At 44.3% G+C, this 19,515-nt stretch overlaps 1 protein-coding gene across 2 annotated transcripts; it reads left to right on the top strand.

Annotated features, from left to right (window-relative positions):
- The first annotated feature begins 631 nt into the window (after window positions 1-631).
- golga5 (golgin A5) lies at window positions 632-19,066 on the top strand. 2 transcript variants are annotated; one of them, XM_014211715.2, is made up of 13 exons: window positions 632-921; window positions 1,307-2,026; window positions 2,408-2,644; window positions 2,883-3,102; window positions 3,661-3,784; window positions 6,000-6,203; window positions 6,331-6,501; window positions 6,785-6,913; window positions 11,273-11,371; window positions 12,503-12,728; window positions 15,700-15,799; window positions 16,235-16,298; window positions 16,528-19,066. In XM_014211715.2, the coding sequence occupies exons 2-13, from the start codon at window positions 1,315-1,317 to the stop codon at window positions 16,612-16,614; spliced, it is 2,373 nt and encodes a 790-aa protein (XP_014067190.1). In that variant the 5' UTR covers window positions 632-921; window positions 1,307-1,314; the 3' UTR covers window positions 16,615-19,066. The 2 variants fall into 2 exon arrangements, 1 of the variants encoding a protein (XP_014067190.1); XR_006771017.1 differs by lacking the exons at window positions 11,273-11,371; window positions 12,503-12,728.
- Window positions 19,067-19,515: the final 449 nt, after the last annotated feature.

The raw sequence follows: 19,515 nt of genomic DNA on the forward strand, positions 1-19,515 counted from the left end.
AAGAACTATTTCTTATTTACAATGACGTCCTACCTCGGCCAAACTCGTACAACGCTGGGCCAGTTGTGCACCACCCTACGGGACTCCCAATCACGACCGGATGTGATACAGCCTGGATTTGAACCAAGGACTGTAGTGAAGATGCAGTGCCTTATACCACTGCACCACTCAGGAGCCCTAATATCACAGTGGTCAACAATTTCTCTCCTGAAATGTGTTCAAAACCAATTATTTGTTATAACTAAACCAAGATAGACAATGGCCTGTCGTTTCCAATGGGAGCAAATCAATCCTAGTGGGCAGACCCAAGTACGAGTTATCGAGATCCTATTGGTGCGTTCTATCATTATTTGCATATTTCAGTTAGGGAACGCCAACACTGAAGTGCCATTGCACTCCATCTAAACAACAAACACATTTTAAACTTTGGAAAATGGTCAAGTCTACAAATTTAGCCCCTCTCTGTTCGTAACATATTCTAGTTTTGGGAACACAAAACAGTATTGAGATCAAATGTTTCATGATGAGAATATTTGTAGAATGTCTGCCAAATTGCATCACATTCAATATCCCCCCCTCCACTTGGATTCCTCTCATCACCTTGGTGTTGAGTGGAAATGCCAACCGGATACTTCAGATTTATACATTCGGTGAAACATCTGGTTTTACTGTTGTATCTGTGTTAAAATTCTTGACAGCTGGGTTGTATTTTAATCAGGCATCAAGATAGGCGTTCTGTTTTTTGGGGGGGGTCCTTGCGGTAGTTCCTGGTCCACGTATGAGACAGATCCAAACGCAAATATTTAGCTAACAAAGATTTACCAGATAATGTGTAAATGTGACACTATAGTCTATCTGTTGATGATTCATCCCGGTCTATAAATTGTCTGGGATATTTTTAGTTTTGGACGTCGTCATACGGTAAGTCGACTAGCTAGTTAGCGCTAATGGATGCTAGTATGTTCATATAGTTTAGTTGTCGAAACCTGTGTAATCCACCCCTGATTTATGCTGAAAGTTGATATCTCAGTATGTTGTTAAACCTACCTACACAGACCATTTATACTATTTTGAGGGTTAACTTGAGGGTTGAGGGTTAACCCGGATTTCTAGCTAGCCTTGAAAGATGTTAGCCATAACGTCAACAATCTTGCTATCTGTTGGACGGTAGAAACTGTCATCATAACATTTTGCATTATCTTTTGGCTTTAGGAGAATGTCTTTTGACATGAGATTTTGTCACAAAAGCCATTTTATTGTTATTTAATTTCTGAATCTGACAAACTGATTTAATTTGTGTTTCTAGGATGCAGAATGTCTTGGTTGGCCGACCTGGCAGGGAAAGCTGAAGACTTCCTGAATAAAGTGGATGCAGGAGCTGCCAGCCTGACCAAACCCCAAGGCCGCACCTCCTCCTTCTCCTCAGCCTACGATGCTCCTGACTCCACCGAAACCTCTCAGTACAGTAGCACCGGCTACAGCACCAACACATCAGAGACACAGCAACACCCCTATGGGAACTCCACCTCCCACAATGCACCAGGATCTGGTTTCATTACTGCAGCTGCTGGCAACATCAAAAAATCCAAAGGATCCTTGTTGACTAGCTCAACCATAGTCTCCACTACCAGCACCCTTCCCCTGGGGTCTTCCAGCACTGCCTCCTCCTCCAGCTCCATCAAACCCTCCTCCAGCTTTGTGAGGCCCAGTAAGAAGAGTCAGAGTGAGCAAGATGTGGATGATGACCTGTTGTTTGACTTCCTTAACAGCTCAGACCCTCCGGCGGCCAGTGAGAGGAGGGAGGTCAGACCAAGAGAACCTCTCAGAGTGTCTCCTGAAGGATCAGGCTCCCCACAGCCAGCACCTCCTGCCTTGGCTGCTGCCCCCCTCATGGTCCCTTCAGCCCCCTCCACGCCCCCCTCCCTACGGGGCATGTCTCGTACCTCTAGCTACAGCTCTCTATCCACCAGTACTCACAGTGCCAAAACAGGGGGTTCAGAGGACGGCTCTGCCAAAGAAAGTCAAGGTACTGACACTTAAACTGGTAATGTTAATGTCAAGGCACATACGTGCTTTGACATTGGTCCCGTGTGGCTCAGTTGGTAGAGCATGGTGTTTGCAACGCCAGGGTTGTGGGTTCGATTCCCACGGGGGACCAGTACGAAGAAAAAATGTATGAAATGTATGCATTCACTACTGTAAGTCGCTCTGGATAAGAGTGTCTGCTAAGTGACTAAAATGTAAAATGTACGTGTATGCCTTTTTTTGTTCTTTTATCTCAATGTTTGGTCGACATCATACAAGTTGATGAAATAATCGACACAGTGTTCTAGTTACAATTGCTAATTTAAGTCAGCTCAACGTTCCCTCCTTTATATGTATTCTCTCTTTCTCTTTTTTTCCCCAGACACACCTGATGGTTCTGACTCTGGGTTGGCTGTTCCCCAGTCTATCACCTACCTATCAGAGTCTCCGGCCACATACGAGGCCCCTCCCCCAGCCCTGGCCCCGCCCCCTATAGAGGAACAGCAGAGTCAGATGATGTCCAGTCTGCGTTTGGAGAACCAGCTACTGAGGTCAGAGGTCACCTCCCTCAACCAGGAACTGGCATCCATCATCCAGAGAGCCAAAGACACTCAGGAGGGTGAGAGAGCTGAGAGAGAGAAGACTGAGGAAGAAGACTCATGTCCGGTCCCAAATCTGTTTATGCTGTCTTGCCAACTCCTATGGTCGTTGTCATGCCGATGGATGTTGTCTTGCCAACACAGCACTGACAGATCTGGGACCAGGTTAGGCTCATGTATGTGTAGCAGACACCTAAATAATGTGGTTTGGTTATGTCTGTCGTGGGTGTAACTATGGTCATAATCTCTTTCCTACAGAATTGAACCAGGCACGGTTACGCACAGAGAAGTGGAATTCGGACCAGTCTCGCACAGACCGCACGGTCAGGGAGCTGCGGTCGCAGGTTGATGACCTCACGGAGGCCCTCGGTGCTAAGGACGGGCAGTTGGCTGTGCTGAAGGTCAGGCTAGATGAGGCAGATCAGTTACTGAAGTCACGGAGCTCTGCCCTGGAGGAGGCACAGACTGAGAGGTCCCGGTATGTTTACAATCTTTGTAGAAGTACTAAATCTGTCTGCTTCATTCATTATTAGTAAAAGACAACCACATTTGTCAGAAGGTATGTTTAATTAAACAAATCTTTGTGAATGAATAGATCCAGTCAATGAGGCTGTCCTACTGCTTCAACGTTTACATATTAGTAAAAAAATATATATATTTTTAAAAGGTCTAAGAATAATCAACATGCAACAGTGCTTACATGGGTAAAAATGGTGTTGGCTCCGGAGGCTGTGTGTGAGGTGCTCTCTGAATAGCTAGTCTATGTGTAACGGAGGTAAGAACGGGCCGTAAGCTCACTCCACAGCTAGCTTGAAAGGTCGCTATTGAATCGGATCCTTTTTCTGTAGGACAACTGGTTGGTACGTTGTCAAGGAGGCCGGTCACGTGTCTTTATGATCAGAGGACCACTGGTCCGAGCCCAGTAACTAAGGGAACCGGGACAGTGCAGGAAGCGAAGCTGTTAGCATCACACTGAAGTTGGTTTTGTATAGCACTAGGGAGACAACAACTAACTTTGTACCCCCATCATGTCCAGGATCCTCCAGGACCACACAGAAGGAAGCAGTATGCAGTCCCAGGCCATGACGACCATGCAGGAGAGACTGAGGGAGGCAGACATGGCTCTACGCAGGGAACAGGACGGCTATAGACAGATGCAGGTAGATATATACAACACACACACACACACACACACACACACACACACAGTCCCAACTCTCAAGTACACATTGATATTTGTTTAAAACATTTTTAAAATCTTTCATCTGTCAAATACAAATGAAGGATGTCATGTGTAACTAGTGGAAACGGGGCACGTTCTTCATGTACAGTGCATTCAGAAAGTATAGATCCCTTGACTTTTTCCACATTTTGTTACGTTACAGCCTTATTCCTAATCAATCTACACACACTACCCCATAATATCACATTTACATAAGCATTCAGACCCTTTACTCTGTACTTTGAAGAAGCACCTTTGGCAGAGATTATAGCCTCAAGTCTTCTTGGGTATGATGCTATTTACCCGGGGTGGCAGGTAGCCTAGTGGTTAGAGCGTTGGACCAGTAACCGAAAGGTTGCTAGATTGAATCCCTGAGCTGACCAGATAAAAATCTGTCGTTCTGCCCTGAATAAGGCAGTTTAACCCACTGTTCCCCGGTAGGCCGTCATTGTAAATAAGAATTTGTTCTTAACTGACTTACCTAGTTAATTAAAGGTTAACTAAATAAAAATACAGGCTTGGCACACCAGTATTTGGGGAGTTTCTCCCATTCTTCTCTGCAGATTCTCTCAAGCTCTGTCAGGTTTGATGGGGAGCGTTGCTGCACAGCTATTTCAGGTCTCTCCAGAGATGTTTGATTGGGTTCAGGTCCGGTCTCTGGCTGGGCCACTCTAGGACATTCAGAGACTTGTCCTGAAGTCTTGGCTGTGTGCTTAGGGTCGTTGTCCTGTTGGAAGGTGAACCTTCGCCCCAGTCTGAGTGCTCTGGAGCAGGTTTTCTTCAACAATCTCTCTGTACGTTGCACTGTTCATCTTTCCCTCGATCCTGACTAGTCTCCCAGTCCCTGCCGCTGAAAAACATCCCCGCAGCATGATGATCTCACCACCATGCTTCACTGTCAGGGCTTCAGGGTGGTGCCAGGCTTCCTCCAGACGTGACGCTTGGCATTCAGGCCAAAGAGTTCAATCTTGGTTTCATCAGAACAGAGAATCTTGTTTCTCATGGTCAGAGTCCTTTAGGTGCCTTTTGGCAAACTCCAAGCGTGCCGTCATGTGCCTTTTACTGAGGAGTGGCTTCCGTCTGGCCACTACCATGAAGGCCTGATTTAGTGGAGTGCTGCAGAGATGGTTGTCCTTCTGGATTGTTCTCCCATCTGGAGCTCTGGCAGTGACCATTGGGTTCTTGGTGGCCTCCCTGACTAAGGTCCTTCTCCCCCGATTGCTCAGTTTGGCCGGGCGGCCAACTCTAGGAAGTCTTGGTGGTTCCAAACTTCTTCCATTTAAGAATGATGGCGGCTACTGTGTTCTTGGGGACCTTCAATACTGCAGAAATGTTTTGGTACCCTTCCCCAGATCTGTATCTCGACACAATCCCTTTTTTCTCCCCAGTTTTGCAGTATCCAATTGGTAGTTACAGTCTTGTCTCATCGCTGCAACTCCCGTACGGACTCGGGAGAGGCGAAGGTCACCTGGTGACTGTGTCAGCGTACATTGCGCCCGGCCTACCACAGGAGTCGCTAGAGTGCGATGTGACAAGGACATCCCTGCCGGCCAAACCCTCCCCTAAGCAGGACGCCGCTGGGCCAGTTGTGTGCTGCCCCATGGGTCTCCCGGCTGCGACAGAGCCTAGACTCTAACCAGGATCTCTAATGGAACAGCTGGCAACTGCGATGCAGTGCTTTAGATCACAGGGGCACTCGGGAGGCCCTGCCTCGACACAATCCTGTCTCGGTGTTCTATGGGCAATTCCTTCGACCTAATGACTTGGTTTTTGCTCTGACATGCACTGCCAACTGTGGGATCTTATATAGGCAGGTGTGTGCCTTTCCAAATCATGTCCAATCAAGTCGTAGAAACATCTTAAGGATGATCAATGGAAACAGGATGCACCTGAGCGCAATTTCGAGTTTCATAGCAAAGTGTCTGAATACTTATGTAAATAATGTATTTCTGTTTTTTTTTATTTGGAATAAATATGCAAATAAAAAAATGTGGTACTGTGTGTAGATTTGATTTTGTTTTATTTAATACATTTTAGAATAAGGCTGAAATGTAACAAAGTGTAAAAAGTCAAGGGGTCTGAATACTTTCCGAAGGGTCCTGGTCTGTAAGTCAATCATAGACTAGAACATGTCGTCTCCTTGGTTTCCACAGAGTGAGTTTGCGGTGCGGCTATCCAAGATGGAGGCTGAGAGGCAGACGCTAGCGGAGGCTGTGACTGGCGCAGAGAGACGGGCATCGGAGGATAAGCACCGGGTCGAGGACCTCCAACAGCAGATGAGGAGTGCCCGGAACGCAGCCGAGACTGCCAAGCAGGAGTTACAGGACTATAAACACAAAGCCTCCCGCATACTACAGGTAAGAGATAGAGATTGACTCTTTTTTTAAATCCGTCACATATGGGAGATTTAGGACACAACTCACTATTTCCTTTCTAATGCTTTTGTTTTGTTGTACCACCCGTGTGTGTGTGTGTCCTCTCCAGTCCAAAGAGAAGCTGATCAGCAGCCTGAAGGAGGGGTCAGGCTTGGATGGTCTGGAAGGAGGAGGAACCGGTGCTTTGGAGCTGGAGGAGCTTAGACATGAGAAGGAGCTCCAGAGAGATGAGATTCAGAAACTACAGGGACAGATGCAGACGCTCCGAGCTGAGATACAGGTGAGAAGGGACTGGAGATGGTTTCAATGATATATCCCTCTCTCGGCCAACACCCCCCCCCCCCCCCCCTTAGCACACATACAAAGCAACTTACAGTACAGTGTAAGTGCATACAATTCTTTAGTATGTTGTGATTCCTGCAGTATCCCTGCGGGAATTGAACTCCTCACCTTCCCATTGCTAGCACCAACTGAGCCACACAGGACATGCTTACTTCAAGACAACCTTGGTGGCTGGATGACCTGGCTGTAAGAGTGAGATGTTGTGACCTTTTTTCTCCCAGGACTTGGAGGTAGCGGCCCTGACTGAGGCAGAGACGTGGAGAGAGCAGCAGCTGGAGATCCAGGAGCAACAGACCCGACAGACCAGAGCCAAGCAGGAAGTGGAGGCCGAGGTGGAGCGCTACAAACAGGTAGCGGAATACATCTTATTATACCACGGCGTTGTTGAATACTCCTTTCTGATTGGCTTGAAGGGCATTCTAGAGCATGCATTATTTCTCTGTAATGTACAGTATAATTCAATGGCTCTGAAGGTCATTCTTGTATGTTTTTTGTTTGAGCTGCTTTTAAAAGCAAAAATATTTTTTTTTAAACATTATTGGCATTGTTGAAAAATCGAATTTCATAATAGCAAGCTAGGACCGACGCTTTGGTTAGCAAAGCTAGGAAGTCTTTTTGTTTTGGCTACCAAGGCAACTACTGTAGCAGTCTAGTAAACTTTCTAGCTTCTTCAGTGGATGTTGAATACATTTCTTGCAGCAAAAATAGCCTTCGTATAAGCGGGAAAATATTGCAACTGCGTGGGAAGTGAGATGGGAGGAATCACTTGTCTTACTAGTGGGTAAGATGGCGGCATTCAGGAGGTTGCCGGTTCCTGCTCAACTTTGATTATAATTTTCTTTATGGTCATTTTTTGCGTTAATTGTTACTTTGTTTGCTCAGAATGTTTCTTGCAATAATTTTCTACGACCAACAAAACACTTCAGCGAACTGTAGAAGATCATAAGCCATTCTAGAATCCTCTCACCCGGGAGAAGTCTTTTATTGTTGATGGTGATCATTTGGGTTTATCACCGACATGTACCCTGCAGACGACCACACCGTGTTTCGCTCCTATCAGGTAAAAACAAGAAGTGGCTCCTGTGGGCACGCAATCAGCACGGATCCCGGTTCTTGTTGCGTCAGGATTTGGCCCCATCCTGCCATCCCGCCTGGTTAATGGTACAGGCTGGTGGTGTAATGGTGCGGGGGAACGGTTTTTCTGGAACACGTTAGTTCCCTAAATATCAATTGAACAATGTTTCCATGCCTCAAAGAATTCAGGCTGTTCTGGAGGCAAAGGGGGTTCCAACCAGGTACTAGATGGGTGTAGCTAATAAACTGTGTGCACATCAGTCACAGGCTTTATTAGGAAATATGTTGAACCCACATTAACAATCTGGACATACCCCAACCAATAAAAATCTGTTCAATGTCAGCAGAACGAACCCTGATGACTCTGCGATGCGTACAAGGCAAGCAGGTACAAGCTCCGCAAAATCCATTAGGGGGACAAACTTCAATTGATGTTCCACTCAGACTCACGTTGCATGTGCCAAGGACTACAGACTACAAAGGCAAATGCAGTTGTGGTGCCCCCCCGAAGCCTCCCTCCCAGACGAGCTTAATCCATTCTATGCTCGCTTCGAGGCAAATAACCTGACAATCCAGGAGGACTCTCGCTGCTCTGGACGACCTGGTGCTATCACTCAGCGCACAATTGGCGGCGTACAATTGGCCCAGCATTGTCCTGCTTAGGGGAGGGTTTGGCTGGCAGGGATGTCCTTGTCCCATCGCGCTCTAGCGACTCCTGTGGCGGGCTGGGCGCATGCACGCTGACACGGTAGCCAGGTGACCGGTGTTTCCTCCGACACATTGGTGTGGCTGGCTTTTGGGTTAAGCGGGCATTATGTCAAGAAGCAGTGCGGCTTGGTTGTGTCATGTTTCGGAGGACGCACGGCTCTCGACCTTCGCCTCTCCCAAGTCCGTACGGGAGTTGCAGCGATGAGACAAGACTGTAACTACCAATTGGATACCGCAAAACTGGGGAGAAAAAAGGGTAAAAGTTTTTTTTTTAAGTTTAAAAAGAATGCTGTTCATTGACTACAGTTCAGCATTCAACACTATTGTTCCATCCAAGCTCGACACCAGCTCAGAGCCCTGGGTCTGGACACCACCCAGTGCAACTGGATTCTGGTCTTACTGACGAGCAGACCACAGGCTGTGCGTTTTGGCAACAACATCTCCTCCACAATGACTCTTAAAACAGGGGCCCCCCAGGGATGTGTCCTCAGTCCTCTGCTGTACTTCCTGTTCACCCACTACTGGGCGGCTTTGCACGACACCTACTCCATCATCTAGTCTCCATGACGACACCACGATTGTAGTCCTGATAACTAACAATGATGAGTCAGCCTTTAGGAAAGACGTCAGTGAACTGGCATTGTGGTGTCATGACAACAACCTCTCTCTCTGAATGTCAGCAAAACAAAGGAGTTGATTGTTGACTTCAGGAAGCAGAGGGGACATGCCCCTGATTCACATCAATGGGACTGCAGTAGAGAGAATCACGATTTTTAAGTTTCTTGGCGTCCACATCACCAAGGACTTGACATGGACCAACAACACCACCACTCTTGTCAAGAGGGCGCAACAGCGTCTCTACTTCCTAAGGCGGCTGAATAAATTCGGCATGCCACCCCCCCCAGATCCTCACCAAATACTACCGCTGCACCGTCGAGTGCGTCCTACCAGTTGCATCACAGCCTGGTAAGGGAATTACTCCATATACAACCGCAAGGCCTTCCAGCGGTTGGTGAAGATGGCTCAGTACATCCCTGGGACCGTGCTCCCACCCATCCAGGACATCTACTCAAAATGGTGTCTGAGGAAGCATCATCAAGGACACCACACACCCCAGCCACGAGCTGTTCTCTCCCTAACCGTCGGGCAGACAGTATCGAAGCACGAGGTCTGATACCAACAGATTCAGAGACAGTTTCTATCTACAAGCCATCAGACTGCTGAACACTTGAGCTGGACTGACCATCTGCTCTGATTCTCCACACCTCAGCACTCGCTCACTCACACTCGCACAAAGTATGTGGACACAGCTTTTTCAGCCACACCCGTTGCTGACAGGTGTATAAAATTGAGCACACAGCCCAGCAATCTCCATAGACGAACATTGGCAGTTGAATAGCCACCTTTCCAACAAGTCAGTTTGTCAAATTTCTTCCTTGCTAGTGCTGTCCCGCTCACCTGTAAATGCTGCTATTGTGAAGTGGAAATGTCGAGGAGCAACAATGGCTCAGGCGCAAAGTGGTAGGCCAGACAACCTCACAGAACGGGACCGCCGAGTGCTGTCCTCGGTTACAACACTCACTACCTAGTTCCAGACTGCTTCTGGAAGCAACATCGGCACAAGAACTGTTCATCGGGAGCTTCATGAAATGGGTTTCCATGGCCGAGCAGCCGCACACAAGCCTAAGATCACCATGCACAATGCCAAGCGTCGGCTGGAGTGGTGTAAAGCTCGCCGCTATTGGACTCTGGAGCAGTGGAAACCCGTTTTCTGGAGTGATGAATCACGCTTCAACATCTGGCAGTTCGACTGACGAATCTGGGTTTGGCGGATGCCAGGAGAACGCTACCTGCCCGAAATATAGTGCCAACTGTAAAGTTTGGTGGAGGAGGAATAATGGTCTGGGGCTGTTTTTCATGGTTTGGGCTAGACCCCTTTGTTCCACTGAAGGGCAACCTTAACTCTACAGCATACAATGACATTCTAGACGATTCTGTGCTTCCAACTTTATGGCAACAGTTTGGGGAAAGCCCTTTCCCGTTTCAGCATGACAATGCACAAAGCAAGGTCCCATTCAAAAATGGTTTGTCGAGATCGGTGTGGAAGAACTTGACTGGCCTGCACAGAGCCCTGACCTCGACTCCATCGAACACCTTTGGAATCTTTTGAATTGGAACGCCGACTGTGAGCCAGGCCTAAATGCCCAACATCAGTCCCCAATCTCACTAATGCTCTTGTGGCTGAATGGAAGCAAGTCACCTGCAGCAATGTTCCAACATCTCGCCTTTCCATGAAGAGTGGAGGCTGTTATAGGGGGGACCGACTCCATATTAATGCCCATGGTTTTGGAATGAGATGTTCGACGAGCATGTGTTTCACATACGTTTGGCCATGTAGTGTACGTTCATGCTACACACATCACAACTGCTGCTACCAGACTCATATTATACTGCATTTACATTTAAGTCATTTAGCAGACGCTCTTATCCAGAGCGACTTACAAATTGGTGCATTCACCTTATGCTCAGTTTATACACTGCCCTATCCCCCCTTCTCCAATACACGTGTAAATATTATAAATTGTGCCTTCCGTATTATACCGACGCTAAAATGTGTATTATATATTATTTTGTATTGTTCTTTTTTCTTAGTTGTTGCATTGTCGAAGGAACCTGCAAGTAAGCATTTCATTGGACGATATCTACCAAGCATATCCAATGCATCCGACTAATAAAACTTTAAACTTAGGTCCTTTTCATTTAAGGCAACGGGAAAACATTTATGATACGTTTTGCAATGGAAAATGTGTGTTTCTTAAATCGACCACATGTCCAGGTAGTCCCTGCCTGTTCTCTATATCTGGGCTAAGGGGAACTTTTTAAGTGTGTGTGGTGTGTGTGTGTGTGTGTGTGTGTGTGTGATGTAGGAGCTACAGTATGTAGAGGAGGAAAACCATCGTTCCAAGACCACACTGCAGAGTCGCATCAAGGATCGGGAGGATGAGATACAGAAACTCAGAAACCAGGTATATAGACATACCAGTTGAAGTCCGAAGTTTACATACACTTTGGTTGGAGTCATTTAAAAATTCGTTTTTCAACCACTTCACAAATTTCTTGTTAACAAACTATAGTTTTGGCAAGTCGGTTAGGACTTCTACTTTGTGCATGACACAAGTAATTTTTCCAACAATTGTTTACAAGTCCTCAACTGGCAGCTTGATTAAATTGTACCTGTAAAGCACCAGTCTCAACGTCAACAGTGAAGAGGCGACTCCGGGATGCTGGCCTTCTAGGCAGAGTTGCAAAGAAAAAGCCTTATCTCAGACTGGCCAATAAAAACAAAAGATTAAGATGGGCAAAAGAACACAGACACTGGACAGAGGAAGTCTGCCTAGAAGGCCAGCATCCCGGAGTCGCCTCTTTACTGTTGACGTTGAGACTGGTGTTTTAGCCTTAATTTCTCAGAACAAGAATAGACTGACAAGTTTCAGAAGAAATGTATTTGTTTCTGGCTATTTTGAGCCTGTAATCAAACCCACAAATGCTGATGCTCCAGATACTCAACTAGTCTAAAGAAGGCCAGTTTTATTCCTTCTTTAATCAGGACAACAGTTTTCAGCTGTGCTAACATAATTTCAAAAGGCTTTTCTAATGATTAATTAGCCTTTTTAAAATGATAAACTTGGATTAGCTAACCCAATGTGCCATTGGAACACAGGAGTGATGGTCGCTGATAATGGGCCTCTGTACGCCTATGTAGATATTCCATAAAAAATCTGCCGTTTCCAGCTACAATAGTCATTTACAACATTAACAATGTCTACACTGTATTTCTGATCAATTTTATGTTATTTTAATGGACAGAAAATGTGTTTTTCTTTAAAAAAAAGGACATTTCTAAGTGACCCCAAACTTTTTTGAACGGTAGTGTATGTCAATAAAGTTCACATAATAAACATATAAAATGTGACTTTTATTGACGTTCTACTGCATTGTTAGGAGCTAGGAACGTAAGCATTTCACTGCACGTGTTTATAACATCTGCTAAATTGTATGCAACCAATAAACTTATTGGATTTTAGAAGTAGCACAAGTAACGTTACATTTCCCTGTCCCGCCCTCTTCCACCCCCTCCCTCCCTCCTGCCTCCCTAGCTGACCAATAAGGCTCTGAGCAGCAGTAGCCAGGTGGAGCTAGAGAGCAGGTTACACCAGCTGACAGAGACTCTGATTCAGAAACAGACCATGCTGGAGTCCCTGGGAACAGAGAAGAGTTCACTGGTCTTCCAGCTAGAGAGGCTGGAGACTCAGCTGAAGAGCGTTCAGGGAGGAGGGCAGACCGGGGGGCCGGCCATTAACATGAGCAGCATGGAGAGCCCAGGTGAGGCTGGGGCTGTTTTTAAAAAGAAAAATAGCACCCTATATACATTAGTACACTATTTTCGACCAGCTCAGGTGAGACTGATGTCGTGTGGATTGATATGATTAGGTAGCCTGGTTGTCCCAAATATGTTAATAATGTGTAACCAACTCCTTTCGGTATTGGTCTGGGTCCAGGCTAATGGCTAGTTCAGGGTGGGGAATTATTATTTTGGGGGGGAAAAAGCAAACTCCAGGCTACTCTTAAATGTCTAAAACTAGAAATTATGTATGCATGTAGAAATTATAATGGACCTTTTTAAATATATTTTTTTAAATAACTGCCCTTTTGCTGGCCTGCAAATTGTTTTTGACGAACAATTCGGTCTGAAAATGAATCTGTGCTCACGGTGTTACCCTCGAGCCAAAATGTTTGCCAACCCCTGGACTAGTTGGTTAAAGTTAGTACTTTTCTTGATGCTCAGCTAACTTTAATTGATAGATCGTCGAAGTAAATAAATACATTGATTTTGAGATTTGGAAAGCATTTTTTTGGTATTTGATGAACAAGCACTCAGCTCAAGCTCTTTACTTGATTTATTCTTACTCTTTTTTAAATTTGTGTTCAGATGGCCACTCAAATTGTTGGTATATGTAAAGCATTCCCACACTGAGAGCAGAGGTAGGGTCTCTCCTGTGGGAACTCTTGCGCTTACTGAGTGTGAAGGAATGACGGAAACTCTTTCCACTCTGTAGAAGAGAAGGCTATTTCTTCTGTGTGGATCACCTGGTGACTTGTAAGATCACTGGTGTTCTGCAAATGTCTTCCCACGTTCAGTGCAGTGATAAGGACGTTCTCATGTGTGCCGTGCCTCTAAGTTTACACTGCTAGTGAAACTCATCACAGGTCTTTAACCCAGTGTGGATTATCATGTGTTTATCAAGCTTATCTTTTCGACGAAGATGTACCACATTGTTGGCAACAGTGGTGTTTTTCCTCCTGTGTGGATTATCTAGTGCCTACTGAGAGTGTACGATGGAAACTCTCTTTACACACGCTGTACAAGGGAAGGATCTTTCTCCTGTGTGGATCCGCGCTGGTGCTTTATAAGATCCACAAAGTGTGAAAACATATTCCCACATTCAGTGCAGTGGTAGTGCTTTTCTCTTGTGTGACCTGGCTGGTGTGTCTCTTAAGTTTTCTCTGCTGGTGAAGGCCTTCCTGTATCCATCACAAGATGTATGACCTTTTCCCCAGTGTGAGTTATGGGTCTTTTTCAGCAGGTATTTTCTTTGACCGAAAGCTTTTCCACACAGAAATGATTTCTGTTTCCATCTTCCTTTTCGTCTCCTTTTGGGTTTTCTAACCTTGTGTGTTTTGTTCAGATTATTTCCAGGTGTTTTGGTGGGTTGGGAACCTGTTTTGTTCAGAACATTTCCAGGTGTTTTGGTGGGTTGGGAACCTGTTTTGTTCAGAACATTTCCAGGTGTTTTGGTGGGTTGGGAACCTGTTTTGTTCAGAACATTTCCAGGTGTTTTGGTGGGTTGGGAACCTGTTTTGTTCAGAACATTTCCAGGTGTTTTGGTGGGTTGGGAACCTGTTTTCAGATCTGTGCATTTAGGATGTCCTTTATCTGACATCGTGGTGCATTTGTACTTTAGAGACAAACTCGGATCCTTCTCTCTTCTTCAAACTCACTTAACAACAAGACAACAGCCCGTTTCATTTCAATGTTCAGATTCCTGTATAATCCCCCTTTTTGATTCTCAAAGTCTCTACTTAAAAAGTAATCGAGGCATTCAGACGGGTGACTCTTCAAACCCACTTCTGTTGCTTCAGTTTTGATGTGAATATTTGGCTAAGGCCCAGTAGTAATACTTATGTGTTGACAACATGTGACCAGGCTTCTTCACACTCCTGTCTGGAAAAAGCCTGTTTGTTGGTCAGCTGCTGGTTCAAAATCAGGCTCACTTTTCACAAAAACAGGAAGCAGGGAGGAAAAGCTGGTTCTGGTGAACAAATCACAGCTCACCTCACAGCTAGATCCTATATGAAAGCACACAACAAAAGTGTTATTCCATGTGGACTAAACATGGCTATGACATTAATACTTCATTTTACAACAGACAACATTTCTCTAGGTTTTTCTACAGAAGCTTTTTAGACATCTGCATAAAATCATAACTGAGAAATGTTTAATCAAAAAAATCTGTAGATTTTAAAAATGTGCAGTGTGTGTGTGTGTGCTCACTACTCAGAATAACAACTTCAATATTAATTTGAGTCTTCACAACGTTTTTCAGAGATTGAACAAACAAGATTACATTAAACATGACAACCAACAGAACTAAACAAAACTGATTCACTTTCAGGTCTCTACTCTCTTACAATGTTTCATTGCCCCTAAAGTTCTTTGTTTTTGTCATTAAGTTAACTGCAGCATAGTGTATCAGAGGCCTTACAGCTACACCCCAAGAGGAAAAATACAACTAATACAACAAGAAAGCAGAATCAAAATGACCAGAGTCCAGTTGTACATCGGAAGACTCAGATTCACAATTTTTTTTAAATGTTTTATATTGACACTTCTCGGGGGAACAGCAAGATTAGGGGCAACAGCAAGATTAGGGGCAACAGCAAGATTAGGGGCAACAGCAAGATTAGGGGCAACAGATAGTAAAAAGGAGTCCCATGTTGTATAGAAATCTTCTCCCTTGTTCCTAAATATAGCACTCATTTTCTCCAGTGATGGTAGGACTTTTTAAAGATCTCACAATTCCACAGATTTTATTGTTCGTGGCTGGTCTTTTTATCCAGTTCAAGATAATGTATTTGCAGGCCTCAGAGTCATTTTGTATTTTTTTTTAAAGGAGATTTGAGCAGATTTTGGGGAAGTTGAGATGTTACCAGTAAAAGATGTGAGATTTGTTTTGTTTCACCATAACCTCTTGGATGGCAGGACTGAAAAGGTCTTTATGTTAACTTCACACAGGGACACGACAGAGGAACGCACCGATCCTGTTCAACGACCACGACAGTCCAGGAGTGTATGGCCAGGTACGCAAGGCAGCCAGCACCATCGACCGGTTCAGGTGAGCTATTATACCAGAGGGTTGGCCTTATCAAAACATACTTTTTCTTGTGTTATTTAAAAGGAGCGGTTTTTTAAATTGTATTTTTTTTAAAATTTTTAATGCTTTATTCAGACAGTACAGAAACAGGGGTAGACAGGCCAGATAGGGCAATCAACCACAAGACCTTTAATAAGGCTCTTATGTTAGTTTCAGGAATGTTACCATACAACTATACCTCCAAGTTAAGTTTTGAGGAATTGTTTAGTATTGTTAACTTGTCACACTACATGAGCTGTTTTTTTTTGTTAAAGAGCCAGTGGAATTTCGTTCTCATTCTGTATGTTGTGATGCTGTATTCAGATTTTATAGGCACGAATGTTTACCATTCAACCACACCAGTGTCACATTTTATATCTCACCACGTCAATAATCAGGAAAATCTTGTCCTTTCAGCATCCGATTAGGAATCTTCCTGAGACGCTACCCCATGGCTCGGGTTTTTGTAATACTGTATATGGTGAGTGTCTTGTGTATCGCAAACTTTTATCGCAACTACTATAATTACTGTACGTGTAACGCTAACCAAAATATAAGTTAAAATTCTATTTTCCTTTTTTAACTGAATAAAACCAATGAAACCAGTACAGAACTCTTGCTGGTTTTTTAAAGTTGTTTTACACGTTTTTTTTGTTCGAAATAAATGTGTCACAATTATCTTTTAAAGCCCAGTTTGTTTGTTTTTTCAGGCACTACTGCACCTATGGGTCATGATTGTTCTGTTGACCTATTCCCCAGAGATGCATGAGATCCACGACCATCCTGCAGGGAGATAGAACACAAGGCCTGAACAATGTCATGATAGAGCTTTATATATATATGTTGTTGTGATCTAGGGTAAGGTGAAGATGAGTTCTCTTTGCCATCGAAGACTAGCCTGGTGCCAGGTCTGTTTGTGCTGTTCAGACCTGCCTACCATGCACGCAATTTTAGGTCAAAAGTACGCTGGTATGGAAGAGGGGAGAGAAAAAAAAAAATAGGCTTTTAGTTGGCGAATTGTGGCTTTTGACTCAACCGTCTGAAGTTGGAGCTGAGCCAATCAGAGGACATTGGCGAGGAGGAAAAATCTCTCTCTCAGCTACAGCCCGTAACCCTAAAGTCACAGTACTATTTCCCTCTCTCAGGCTGGCTGGCAGCTCTCCGCCACGTCGGTTGATACCACTGATGTGTGAGGAAAAAGGAGAACGAATTGTTTTTGCTTAATTAATACGTTTTCCCAAAATTGTGTGTATAGTCAAGCACATAATCACTATTATTTAGTAGTTAGCTCCTTGGTTAAGGCGTCACTACGACGAAAGTAGTTAGCTACAGCGTTTTATTAAACGAACCGAGAACATTTTCTTGACCGTACATGCTTTTGATCTCCGCAACAGCGCATTGAAGGGGAAATGTGCGCGTCGCTGCGTGGATGGAAAACGGTCATGGCAAGGAGAGCTCTTCCGCCGGTACCGTCCTTCACAGAAAAGTTCTGTTTAGACTTTTTAACGATTTAGTAGGCCAATGTTAATGAATCAGTTTCTTGATTATAGCTAGATGTCAACAGTAGGCTGCTAATGCTGTGGTAAATCAGTTCACCGATGACGACGAGGCATGTTGAATAAATCCTAGTCTAGTCGTCAGGCCTGATGAATTTAACTAGATCAGGGATAGAGATCTGAAACCAGCTCCGATACCAGTTCTGACAGCCCTTGTTGTTTGATATTCCATATAGCCTACAGTAAGCTAGACTAATACATTACATCCAGTAATTGAATTATTCAGAATTCTCCCCAAACAAAATGATGAAGCCAGTTTACATTTTCACTAGACTCTAGTCACATAAAGACATATATTAATTAGAATTACCCCTAAATTGAACCTAGAAAAAAAAAAAGTGAAAATGTCATTGAGACCAGCTCAATTTTATTTAGGATTAAACACAAGACTACATTTGATATAATTTAAGACTAGGTTTCAGGAAATGGCAGTTTTTAATTTAATTGTTTTTTTAAAGAAAATTTGCAAAATGGCATCTGTAGTACCGCGCTGAAGTGATACTTCAAGGTTGGCAGGTCTGTGTTTTGCCAGCTCCGTTCTCCGTTGGCATGACGATGACCATAGGAGTTGGCTAGAAAGCACACCTAGATCTGAGACCAAAGGCTAGTTGGAGTAGGGATGGAGCAAGCTGCTGATTTAAATGATTCAATAAAGCACATAACTAACATGCTATCTACTCTATGGGACACTGACTGACTTAGGATCATTTTTCCCCCTGTTATCCACCTCCTTAAGGGTTGCAAAATTCTTGTAAATTTCCTGGTTTTCCAGACATTCTCTTTGGAGGTTTCCTGGAATCAGGAGAATAACCAAGGAGGGAATGGGGGGGGGGGGGGGGGGATCCACTAACTGGAATCCTCCAACTAGGATGTCTGGGAAACCTGGGAATTTGGAGAAAGTTACTAGAATTATGCAACCCTGTCCCCCTCGTCCTACCTAAAGATCCACAGGTCAGTCACAGTAGAATGGGGTTTTATAGCTGTTACACAGTCAGATGCTGGTGGGTGGTGCAGTGATGAGGGCATATTCATTACAGTTATATTCATTTCTCCTTCTCCCTTCTCCTGTAGGATGTTACTCTCCCTATTTTAAATCTGTTAGTTTATTTTCCCCATAGAAACTTATGTTTCCATTCACAGTTTTTATGTGAGTAAAGTCATACCTATAAAAAAAATAAAGATAATTAAAGCTGGGATGGAAACCGAAAAGTTTCGGTACAATTGTAGAAATGCCGACAGATAATTTGTTCGTTCAACATGGTGGGTTCTTTTTGTGTCGGTAAAATATATTACGCGAGAAATGGCAGTGGAAACTTCCTTTTTTTTTATGCTCAGATGTAAACTTGGAGTCACGCAATGATATGGAGTGTGTGTGTGTGTGTGGTCCTTCCACTACGACTGGGGAAACCATGCAGTTTACTAGGCTACAGATGAAATAGGTTATGATGAACTTCACAGGGTGGTTGGAAAAAGTGCACGGTGATCTTGAGGCACTATCGAGGGTGTTATTCTGGTGACATGATGATCGATGCTTGACTGCTGTTTTGACAAACATTTGCATATTTTCTTTTATGCGGATTCTAGAATATTCACATGAAAATCTGTCTCTCCAATTGGATGGAAATTTAGCTACTGAGGATTATTTAAATGTGAAAAGGATTATTTTAATAAACATCAAACCTGAAGATAAAAACACTGTTTTTGTTTCAGCTGTCTGTGGATGCATAAATTATTTGCTTCAGTTAAAACACAACACTGCTTTTCTTAGCAGTGCATAGTTGCCTGACAGGAAATTGCCATGCTGTAGATGAATTATAGCAGATTCCTCCTTGGAAACTATCGTAGGCCTACATACCCTGTTGGAACAACCAGAGGTGAGTCACAGCTAACACTGGCCTGGCCAAAACTGATTATCTACCTGACCCTACATACACTGCATGACCAAAAGTATGTGGACATCTGCTCGTTGAACATCTCATTCCAAAATCATGGATATTAATATGGAGTTGGTCCCCCTTTTGCTGCTATAACAGCCTCCACTATTCGGGGAAGGCTTTCCACTAGATGTTGGAACATTTCTGCAGGGACTTGCTTCCAATTCAGCACAAGCACATTAGTGAGGTCGGGCACTGATGTTGGGAG

The sequence above is a fragment of the Salmo salar genome, chromosome ssa09 (assembly GCF_905237065.1).
Source record: "Salmo salar chromosome ssa09, Ssal_v3.1, whole genome shotgun sequence".
Lineage (NCBI taxonomy): Eukaryota > Metazoa > Chordata > Actinopteri > Salmoniformes > Salmonidae > Salmo > Salmo salar.